The following is a 12,038-nucleotide window of genomic DNA, read 5'->3' on the forward strand; positions in this document are numbered from 1 at the left end:
TCATTTAATGACTCAATGCTATAGAATGCTGGGATTTGTTGTTTAGCAGAGAAGGCTTAAGACCTTGCAAAATTACATCCCCCACGACTCCATAGCATTGAACCAAGGCAATTTAAATAGATTTGTTTTACAGCATAGATCTGTCCCAAGGTTTTCCTTTCCATTGCTGGAAGCTTTGGTGTCTTAACACTTTTGTTGCAAAAGAAGGCATTCTAAGTTGGCAGAAACTGCAAGGCACACCTTTTTTTTTTTTTTTTTTTTGGCTAAATGACAAAAATCGCTTTGCATCTGCACATTATATTCCGCTTTATCTCTCTCTCAAAGTAGGATACAAATAATAATATCAATAATAATATGCAATACAATTTTTTAAAACCTAAAAATATACAGACATTAACACGGAATTAAATTATTTCACTTCTTCTTAAAGAAATATGTGCAGCAAAACCTTTTTTTTTTTTTTTTTTTTGGTTTTGGGGTTTTAAAAAAAGGAGGTGCACATTAGATTCAATGGTGCATTGGACTCTAGTAAATACGGGTATATTAAAAGACCTAGGGCAAATACTAACACACATTGAAAGCTAAGGCAGACTCGTCCCAGTATGAGGAACTTGTCCCAGTATGAGGAACATTTTTTGCTCAGGTTTGGAGTTTGTTTCCCAAATGGCAATGGAGGGGATGCAACCTACTGTATCAAATGCATGCATAGAATGATGGAGTTGGAAGAATCCTCATGGGCCATCCAATCCAACCCCCTGCCAAGAAGCAGAAAAATGGCATTCAAAGCGCCCCCGACAGATAGCCATCCAGCCTCTATTTAAAAGCCTCCAAAGGCTGTAAACGTTGAGGGAAAAAATGTGAGGTTGCAGTCTTCGAACACATTTTATTTGAGGAAATACAATTGTGAGAGGAGACATGAGAGCCATGTTTCGATATCTGAAAGGATGTCATAAGGAAGAGGAAGCAGGCCTTGTTTTCTGTTTTTCTGGAGACCAGGACTCAGTGAAGCAATACGTTCAATTGGCAGGAAAGAGATTCTACCTGAACATTAGGAAGAACTTAGCTCTGTTCAGCAGTGGAACTCTCTACCTAGAATCCAGTGGAAGCTCCCTCTTTGGAGGTGTTTAAGCAGAAACTAGATGGCCCTCTGTCAAGGGTGCTTTGTGCTTTTCCTGCATGAAGGCAGAAGGGAGTTGGACTCTCTTCCAACCCTAGGAGTCTATGATTCTTTGCAAGATCCAACTCATCTTTTTCTCCTTCCGGTTTTCCTTTCCAGATAACAGTGACTTAATTGCCTGCACTGTGATCACCAAAGACGGGGGTCCGGCCCAGAGGTTCCTGGCAGTGGATATCTACCAGATGAGTCTGGTGGAACCAGACGTGGCCCGATTAGGGTGGGGAGTGGTCAAGTTCGCCGGCCTTCTCCAGGTGAGCATCAAGGGAGCAAGGCAGTGTCTACGGCCGTCCCCAAGTTACAAACATCAAGAGAAATCTACCCCTCAGAAGGGAAATTTACCCCTAAAAGAGTTATTATCATGGGGAGAAGGGGTCTTGATCAGGCATGATTATTTTAAATATATGTGCTATTGTGGTTTTAATGCTTATATTGTCTTGTTAATTTTATGTTTATGTTGTTTTTTCTTGTATGTATTGTTTATGTTACTTGGAAACCGCTCTGAGTCCCCTTGGGGAGATAGAGCGGTATATAAATAAAGTTTTGTTGTTGTTTGTCTCCACTGAAGATTTATATCCAATCCTTGTTTCCACAACAAGCCACATTTTCCAAAATCCAATTCTCACAGGGACAGAAAGTGGGATGAAATCGTCTGAACAGGGGCACAGATAGCAAAGGAAACACCACAGGGGTGTTCACCCTTTCCTATGTGGTCCAAAGCTAAAATACATATATATTTGGCTGGACTTGTACCAGGTACTCATGATGGATATGCAAATATTCCAGCATCCAAAACAAAGTCTGATCCCAGGCATTTTCAATAAGGGATTTGAAACTTAGGCCTTTCGGTTAAGGGATATTCAACCAATGATGATGGTAAACATGACGCAGAACCGGAGCTGCCCTAAAGCAGTGGATCACCGGATCTCTCTTTTCTCCATCCCTCTCCCTTTTGCTGCAGGACATGCAAGTGACTGGAGTGGAGGATGACAGCCGGGCCTTGAACATTGTCATCCACAAGCCGGCCTCCAGCCCTCACTCCAAGCCCTTCCCCATCCTCCAGGCCACCTTCATCTTCTCGGACCACATCCGCTGCATCATCGCCAAGCAGCGCCTGGCCAAGGGCCGCATCCAGGCCCGGCGCATGAAGATGCAGAGGATCGCAGGTAAGGAGAACCACTTCCTTTCTTGCTGCGTTTGCGTCACCCATTGACAGATAGCTCTCACGTCGAAAGAGTGCAGCAGAGCCTGTAAACAGGAAGTGGGTGGTGCAGTAAGTGTCTACAAAAAAGCCATGGCAACTCCTCCGTTTATATGCGCAACTCTGTGTGCGTGTCTACGAAACATCCCAGGAAAATATTTCCCGGGGAAGCCATCTGTCCATGACACATCCCTTGCCTTGTGGCTGAGTCTCTGGCGTTATCTACTGATATATTGCCTTTTCCAAGGAATGCTTCTCACTTGAGGGTTTACTTCCAAACAAACTCTATTCTATGCATTCATCCGGTTTTCTGGCTTCCTGAAACACTTGACAATTGGACACAAAAGACACTGAAAGTCGTCATCTCTCCCAGCCAGCTTTCAAAGTGGCTGCTTTTTCCTGCAGATGTTTCCCTCGCTCACCTTGACATGAGCTGAGCTATGGCTTTTATGGTTAGCCACTTTGGAGCTTTTTTTAGAGAGATAAAGTGGCATAGAAATAATAACAATAACAACAACAACAATAATATATAACATATTGTTGTTGTTATTATTATTGATTTCTTTTGTTATTGTTTTGTTTGAAAATGGTTTTGTAGCCAAACCCTCAAAGGTATTTCCTTTAATGCAGCACACAATCCTACACAGTCCTCTTGGTGTAGGAAAGCTGCAGCAAAGGAGATTTGAGAGGTCATCATTTTAACAAGATTTATTTTATTTATTCAAGCAGCCAGACTTTGAAGCTACAAGGCTATTCAATGCTAATCAAGGTAGTCAGTTGCAACATTCACATTTGCCACAATTGACAAGAATTCTGTCTCCCACCCTGGACATTTCACAGATATATAAACCCCACTTGCCTAGTTTCCAACAGATTCCTCAATAACAGATTTGGAATATGTACAATGATTATGCAACGTCTTTGGACTATGATTATGAATGGCGTGATTTATATTGAATGTAATGCTTTTAAATGTTTTAAATGCTTAATATATGTTAATTTAATTTTAAAATTACTGGAATTATATGTGTTTTAAGGCATTGAATAATCGCCTATACTATAAACCTCCTTGAGTAACCTTTGGGGTAGAGAAAGGTGAAGTATAAATAGGGTAAATAAATAAATCCATAGAGTAAAAATGTTTTTCCCTTGGACTCAGCTCTCCTTGACCTCCCAGTCCAGCCGGCCAATGAAGTGATGGGCTTTGGCCACGGCTCTGCTTCGGCCGCCCAGCACCTGCCCTTCCGCTTCTATGACCAGGCCAGGCGAGGCGCCTGCGACCAGGCCGTCCAGCGCTCCGTCTTCGCTTCAGTGGACAAGGTCCCAGGTAAGGACTTTCTTCTCCATTACCTCTTGTGATTCTGGAGATAGCATCCCTTTTGACACTTTGTATTCGGGGGTAACAGCAGTAGGAATACAGGCCGTTCCCAAGTTACAAACATCCGACTTATAAGCAACTCAGATTGGGACTGAGACAAGAGGAAGTGAGAGAAATCTCCCTCTCGGAAGGGAAATCCACTCCTGAAAGAGTTATTATTATAGGGGAAAGGGGTCTCCACTGAAGCTTTCTCCCCAATTCTTGTTTCCACCACAAGCCACATTTTCCAAAACCCAATTATCCAAGGGACAGAAAAGGAGGGGAAATCTTCTGAACACGGGCACAGACAGAAAAGGAAACTCCACAGAGGTGTTAATCCTTCCCTAGGCTGTCCAAAGGATATATTTGACTGGAGGTACACTTAAATATGTCCCTGTTCTGACTTACATACATATTCAGCTTAAGAACAAACCTACAGAGCCTCTTTTTGTTCGTAACTTGGGGAATGCCTATATTTGGCATTCATTGCAGTGTTCTGTATAACCAGTGCCATATGTGAGCTTACGGTAGGAAACGAGAGAGGAAATACACAGGATGCTCTCATGAGGTTGTGCTTACTTGTAGTGTTGTGTCTCGGATAAAAGAGTAGAGAAATGAAAGGAAAGCAGCCTCACTTTGGTAGGCAGGTCACTAGGGCTGACTCTCAGGTCTGTCGGTAAGAGAGAATCCTCACGCTGCTCCCTTCTCAAGCAAAAGGGTCCTAAAGCAACCTAAATAAGAAAGGGGAAGCCACCTTGTAATGCAGGCCGGAAGCAAAAATGCCTCTATTTGAAAAACTAGACAGCAGACCTGCATCACAGGGCTCCCTCTGTCCCCAGTTGTTCTCTCTATATATATGCTAGTGTACTTTGCTCCCAAAGAAGAGCTGCATTGGCCTATGACAAAATATGACAAAAATCAAAGCCCATGAAGCAGTATTGAGCCAAGCAAAATGATCAAAATCTATTTCTTTTTAATAATGGTATCCAGATTTTGTTCATTTTCATGGTTTCCTCCTTTCTGTTGAAATTGTCCACATGCTTGGGGATTTCAATGGCTTCTCTGTATAGTCTGACATGGTGGTTGTTAGAGTGGTCCGGCATTTCTGTGTCCTCAAATAATATGCTGTATCCGGGTTGGTTCATCAAGTACTCTGCTGTGACTGACTTGTTTGTTTATTTATTTTTTGTTTACAGTATTTATATTCCGCCCTTCTCACCCCGCAGGGGATTCAGGGCGGATTACAATGTACACATATATGGCAAACATTCAATGCCAAAGACACACAACAGCAATAGACGAACAGTCAGAGGCTATTTAACTTTTTCTGGCTGCCAGGTTGAATTTTCTTTTTGGTTGAATTAGTCTGGTTGAATTAGTCTGCAGTGCCTTTCATGTTCTGTGATTCGTATTTGAACAGTGCTGCATTGGGTGGTCCTTATGTAGGCTTGTCCACAGCTGCATTGAATATGATAGACTCCTGCAGAGGTGAGATAAATAAAGAACAGTAAATAAACAACAAGACTCAAAAACAGGGGAATTCCAGACAAGAAACAATCAGGGCCAGCTAATCCCAACAAAGGATTCCCCCAGGCAGGAAACGGCCAGGCTTTGAAGCTGCAAGGCCATTAAATGCTAATCAAGGTGGCCAATTGCAACATTCATACCTGTCTCAAAGAGACAAGAGTTCTTTCTCCCACCCTGGACATTATTCACATATATGTAATCCCCCCTTGCCTAATTTCCGACAGACCTCGCAACCTCTGAGGATGCTTGCCATAGATGTAGGTGAAACATCAGGAGAGGATGCTTCTGGAACATGACCATACAACCTTGAAAACTCACAGCAACCCAGTGATTTCGGCCATGAAAGCCTTCGACAACACATTATTAGTATTATATACTATATTGTACTATATCACTGCACTGCAATATTATTGGTAATATTGCATGTAATATATAATATACAATTATTATATTATCATACTGTACTATATTATTATGCAACATGCTTCTGGAACTTGGCCATACAGCACGGAAAACTCACAGTAATTCAAAATCTATTCTTTGGCACTCTTTGGGGAGGATTTTGCATTTTGTTATGAGAGAAGGGGAGGAAGGAAAGAAACAGACATGCAAAGGAAATGCAATGCTAGGTATATATACTAGTATGTACTGTTCTGCCAAACAGATCACATGACTCTGAGCAATAAGCCAATTTCTTGTTGTTGTTGTTGTTGTTGTTGTTGTTTTCCCTGTCTCTGTTCCTTCTCTGGTCAAAGGAGTGTGTCCTTTTTGGGTTCTTCATATCCTTGAAGCTGCAGAAGTCGCTCTTCCCTCCTCCTTTAGCCGCCTTCCAGTTCAGCTCCGCCTCATTTCAGAGCTTTGTGACTATTTATATGAGCTGTTTGCACTATTCTTAACCCTGGATATCAGGCTCTTGATATCTCAGCCCTTAACCGTGTCCTTCTAACGTTCCCTCAGTGTTAAGGAGAGTGGACTAATTTAAGCCAGATCGGTACTGAAACAGGAGAGCGCTTAAATCAGATTCCCGTTATAAATTTCACCCTCCAACCACAGTTTAGAGGAGGTCGTTTTAAACATGGTGTCATTTGTTTTCATTGCAATGTGCATATCTGTAGAAGTCATGTCTTTCATATTTTCCCCAAATATGGGATCTTTCTGAGGCTGGCATCTACTTCTAGGGAGAAAAGAAAATGTCACCATCTCTTCTTTCCCTCGTTTCTCCCTCCCTCCCTCCTTCCTTCCTTCCTTCCTTCCTTCCTTCCTTTCTTCTTTGATTCGACTCCCTTTTAGTTTTGTTTAGTGAACAAATGAAATATTGATTTAAATGCTCCTATATGAATTGATCAAGTTGGTTCTTCATTTACACAGATAAGTTTCCATTTACATTTCTAGCAGGTTTCCATCTCCATTGCTATTTGCTTTGGAGTTTGAACATGGGACTGTTAGGCTGAGCTGATGATTTAATATTACTATAGTTGTTCCTTAAGAGAATTGTATTACGCTGGATAATGCAAAGGCAACCTCAAAACACTCCCCAATCCATACAATAAGGATGTGTGCCACAAACCTGTTTCCTGCTGCTCTAGAGACTGGGACACAATGGAATCCAGGGTTTGAATTCCACCTAAACATAAGGGTCAGAGCTGTTCAGAAGTGGAATATATTGCCCTGGAGTCTCCTTCTCTGGAGGTTTTAAAGAGTCTGAATGGCCATCTGTGGGGAGGGATCGAATGGTGCTTTCCTGCATAGAAAACTGGGGTTGGATTGGATGACCCTTAGGGTCCCTTAGGGTTCTTCTATTGTTGTTGCTGCTGCTGCTGTTACTACTGTTCTTAAGCAGAGGCAGGACAGCCATCTGTCAGAAGGGATTGGATGGTGACTTTCTGCCTTCTAGAAGGGGTCTGGACTTGATTTCCTTTATGTATTCCTTCCAACTCTAAAATTCTATGTTGTTGTTGTTGTTGCTGCTATAAAGCAGAGGCTGGATGTCCATCTACTGGGAGGGATCGAATTATGTCTTCCTGCATGGTAGAATGAGATGTCCCTTGGGATCCCTTATAACTCAAGGATTCTGTGGTTCTATATTATTATTATTATTATTATTATTATTATTATTATTATTACTAAGCAGAGGTCGGATTGCTATTTGTCAGAAGGGTTTGGATGGTGCCTTCCTTTATGGTAGAACGGGGTTGGACTGGATGGCCTTTGGCAACTCTTCCAACTTGAGGATTGTATGGTTCTATATATTAAGATTATGATTACTAAGCAGACACTGGATGGACATCTGTTGGGAGGGATCAGATGGTGGCTTCCCCTATGGCAGAATGGGATTGGATTGGGTGACCCTTGGGGACCCCTCAACTTTAGGATTCTATGGTTTTATATTATGATTATGATTATGATTAAGCAGAGATCAGATAGCCATCTGTCTGGAGGAAACGGATGGTGGCTTCCTTTATGGCAGAATGAGATTGGACTGGGTGGCCCTTGGGATCCCTTCCAACTCTAGGACTGAAAGGGATCCCAACCATAGGTTCAATTATATTACTATTATCATCATGATCAATATTACTATTAAGCAGAGACTGGATGGCCATCTGTTGGGAGGGATCAGATTTTGACTTCCTTTATCTCAGAAGGAGGTTGGATTGGATGGTCCTTGAATTTGCTTACAATTCTAGGATTCTATTCTTTATTATTATTATTATTATTATTATTATTATTATTATTATTGCTACTGCTACTATTAAGCAGAGACTGGAAGTTTCTAAGCAGATTCCAGATGGCCATCTGCTGGGGGGTATTAAATTGTGTCTTCCATCTGAACATGAGGAAGAACTTTCTGACTGTGAGAGCCGTTCAGCAGTGGAACTCTCTGCCCCGGAGTGTGGTGGAGGCTCTTTCTTTGGAAGCTTTTAAACAGGGACTGGGTGGCCATCTGTCAGGGGTGATTTGAATGCAATATTCCTGCTTCTTGGCAGAATGGGGTTGGACTGGATGACCCATGAGGTCTCTTCCAACTCTGATTCTATGATTCTATGACAGAATGGCGTTTTACTGGATGGCACTTGGGGTCTCTTCTGACTTTAGGATTCAAGGATATATCTATCATAGATATCTCCCAATCATTATCTCACCCAATCATATATATGGCTGGATGGCCGTCTGTCGGGAGGGATTGGATGGTTCCTTCCTGCTTGGCAGGAATGGGGTTGGACTGGATGGCCTTAGGGGGCCCCTTCCAACTCAGAGTCTGATCCCACTTGATGAGAGGGGTTTGGGGCTGGAAGGGATATATGCCCTGCCCAAATCCCGACCCAGTTCCTGACCTGAGCCCCTCTCTTTTGCATCAGGGGCCCCAAGGAAGAAGCCTCTGAAGGGGAATCCCGCTCGGCACCACCAGCGACCCTTCTCCCGGACCAGATAAGCCCCTTGGACGGAGGAGGATGCAGCTAGAACCCTCGGGGAATGAACCAATAGTCGTGCTTATGGCCAACCTTGGGGGGGAAAACAGAGAGAGAAAAGACTTAAAGCTGATGTGTAGAACAGTTGTAATCGTTCAAACAAAAGAAAGAGCCTGTCGAGCCTTTATTAAAAGGTTTTGGGGGGAGATAATCTAATTGTTGGGTAATACGGAAGGAGAGGAAGGTCCAGACTAGGACTCATTGCTGCTGATGCAGGAATTACTATTATTATTTATATCCCGCTTTTTCCCTCTGCAATTGCCCCTTGGAGGTCAGGACCATCCATATCCCATGCAATCAGAGCCCAAATCCCCCAAACATGGCATCCAGAGATACTGATATGGTTTCCCTTGCCATAAAGCATCCCAAACTCTGCTTTTCAGACCTTGTTCCTTTTTAAAGAAGGTGCTTTGGTCAAGAGAAATGCAGAACACAAAGAGGTTTTAAATATATAAACTGACCAAAGAAACAACAACAAAACAAAAAAGCTACCATCTTCCCACTCTACTGATCAGATCCTTTCTGTCAGCATTTCTCAACCTGGGGATTGGGACCCCTGGGGGGGTCGCGAGGGGTGTCAGGGGGGTCACCAAAGACCATCAGAAAATAAAGTATTTTATTTTGATCATGGGGGTTCTGTGTGGGAAGTTTGGCCCAATTCTCTTGTTGGTGGGGTTCAGAATGCTCTTTGATTGTAAGTGAACTATAAATCCCAGCAACTAGAACTCCCAAATGTCAAGCTCTGTTTTCCCCAAACTCTACCAGTGTTCACCTTTGGGCATATTGAGTATTTCTGCCAAGTTTGGTCCAGGTCCATCATTGTTTGAGTCCACAGTGCTCTCTGAATGTAGGTGAATTACAACTCCCAAACTCAAGGTCAATGCCCACCAAACCATTCCAGTATTTTCTGTTGGTCACGGGAGTTCTGTGTGCCAAGTTTGGTTATATTCCATTGTTGATGGAATTCAGAATGCTCTTTGAGTGTAGGTGAACTATAAATCCCAGCAACTACACTCCCAAATGTCAAGTTCTATTTTCCCCAATCTCCACCAGTTTCACCTTTGGACATATTGAGTATTCGAGCCAAGTTTGGTCCAGGTCCATCATAGTTTGAGTCCACAGTGCTCTCTGGATGTAGGTGAACTCAAAGGTCAATGCCCACCAAACCCTTCTAGTGTGTTCTCTTGGTCATGGGAGTTCTGTGTGCCATGTTTGGTTCAATTCCATCGTTGGTGGAGTTCACAATGCTCTTTGGTTGTAGGTGAACTATAAATCCCAACAACTAGACCTCCCAAATGTCAAGGTCTATTTTCCCCAAACTCCACCAGTGTTCACCTTTGTCCACATTGAGTATTCATGCCAAGTTTGGTCCAGGTCCATCATTGTTTGAGTCCACAGTGCTCTCTGGATGTAGGTGAACTACAACTCCTAAACTCAAGGTCAACGCCCACCAAACCCTTCCAATATTTTCTGTTGGTCATGGGAGTTCTGTGTGCCAAGTTTCATTCAATTCCATCGTTGGTGGAGCTCAGAATGCTCTTTGGTTGTAGGTGAACTATAAATCCCACCAACTGCAACTCCCAAATGACAAAATCAATCCCTCCTCCCAACTCTTCAATTCAAATTAGGGAGTATCGGGTTTTTTTTGCTAAATTTGGTCCAGTGAATGAAAATACAATCCTGCATATCAGATATTTCCATTACGATTCATAAAAGTAGCAAAATTACAGTTATGAAGTAGCAACGAAAATTATTTGCTGGTTGGGGGTCACCACAACATGAGGAACTGTATTATGAGGTCATAGCATTGGGAAGGTTGAGAACCACTGCTGTATGTGATCCTCTTAAGCCATAATGCCAGTCTCACAGTTGTTCCGAAAGCAACACTGCTTTTGAGACCTTTCATTATGAGTAAGATTTAATAAGCAATTCGAGGGAAGTGAGGAGTTTGAATGACCTGGCGTTAACATTTCTCTTGGGAAATCATCTGGGGTTAAAAGGTCATTCAAGGGGAATTCTGGGGTCGCCTCCATCTTCTTCTGTGTCCCCAAAATGGGACTTTTGGGATTGTTCCAGTGCAAAGTATTGCTCCTGAGCAGAGAAGTAGCAAGGCCATCTGTCCAAGTCTTTTGGCCTCGAAGAAAAGGATCCTTTCCTGGATGGGAATAGCTACACTTGCACTTGAATTGTCTCCCCAACCCAAAAGAAAACCCCACAAGGCCCAGACCGGAGGGCATGTCCACTGCATTAGAGGGAATATTCCTTCAAAACAGTGGTTCCATAGAATGCTAGAGTTGGAAGAGACCCCAAGGGACATCCAGTCCAACCCCAATTTGCCATAAAGCAGTGGTTCCCAACCTTTTTTGGACCAGGGACCACTTTGACCAGGGACCACTCTCCAACATTAGTACCAAAAGGGTTACGAATCAGTTTTTGGTCAACTTTAGATTCGGTTTGGCTATTTGGGGTGCTGATTCAGAAAATTGCATTGGATCAACCACAGCAGCTCTAGTTTCTGATACAGAACATGTGCCATCCAGTAGTCGCCACCTGCTCGCCCACAGAAAACCATATTTAATAATCTGGAGCTGATGTGGTCATAGTAGTCAGGTATGTAGCCGGGGGGGGGGGGGCCTTGAGGGGCTTCACCCCCCCCCCCCAAAATTCCCATGGTGGTTCGCGAAAAGGCCTTACTGGCGCATTATTTAAACTGTTATGTTTATTCATATCATGAGCTGATCACCATACTCAACATATCCCATATGCATGGGGGTATTGGGGTAATGATACAAAAGGTTTGCTAGGGTAGACCCTCTTAGACTCAGCCCCCCCAAAACTCAGCCCCCCCCAAAAAAACCCTGAAAAAATCTCAGCCCCCCCCCCCAATCGAAATCCTGGCTACGGGCCTGGTAGTAGTAGTCTTTCATGGGTATTCAGTCTCTCCCCTCCCGATATCCTCGTTGCCTCGGCCCTATGAGAGGATTTAGTGAGACCAGTTGCTCTCATTTCTGCGTGGTTTCGAGGTAATGGTGTAGTAATGGTGAGGACCACGGGTGGTCCACAGACGACAAGTTGGAAACCACTGCCATAAAGGAAGACACCATTCGATCCCTCTCGACAGATGGCCATCCAGCCATAGATTTGTTTGAGAGACACATAACAATCGAGAAATATCTATGATGGGTATATCCTGAGTCTTAGAGTTGGACGGGGCCCATAAGGCCATCTAGTCCAACCCCTTCCTATGTTTTTTGCCCCACCGTTCTCCTGCTCTGGATCCATTGCGTTTCTTAGGCCCAAGTCACCTAAGGC

General features: G+C 43.4%; 1 protein-coding gene across 2 annotated transcripts in view; it reads left to right on the top strand.

The window, feature by feature from the left end:
- The window catches only part of LOC132781559 (protein CLEC16A), a 79,088-nt gene that overhangs the window by 52,908 nt on the left and 14,142 nt on the right, over positions 1–12,038 (top strand). The window contains exons 19-22 of one of the 2 annotated variants that reach the window (XM_067461358.1): positions 1,277–1,428; positions 2,136–2,340; positions 3,535–3,702; positions 8,616–8,870. In XM_067461358.1, coding sequence (XP_067317459.1) covers positions 1,277–1,428; positions 2,136–2,340; positions 3,535–3,702; positions 8,616–8,689 — 599 coding nt within the window. In that variant the 3' untranslated portion in view covers positions 8,690–8,870. Of the gene's footprint in view, positions 1–1,276; positions 1,429–2,135; positions 2,341–3,534; positions 3,703–8,615; positions 8,871–12,038 lie in introns of those variants that run through there. The other variant, XM_067461357.1, reaches the window with a different exon arrangement.

This window comes from Anolis sagrei, chromosome Y (genome assembly GCF_037176765.1).
Source record: "Anolis sagrei isolate rAnoSag1 chromosome Y, rAnoSag1.mat, whole genome shotgun sequence".
Lineage (NCBI taxonomy): Eukaryota > Metazoa > Chordata > Lepidosauria > Squamata > Dactyloidae > Anolis > Anolis sagrei.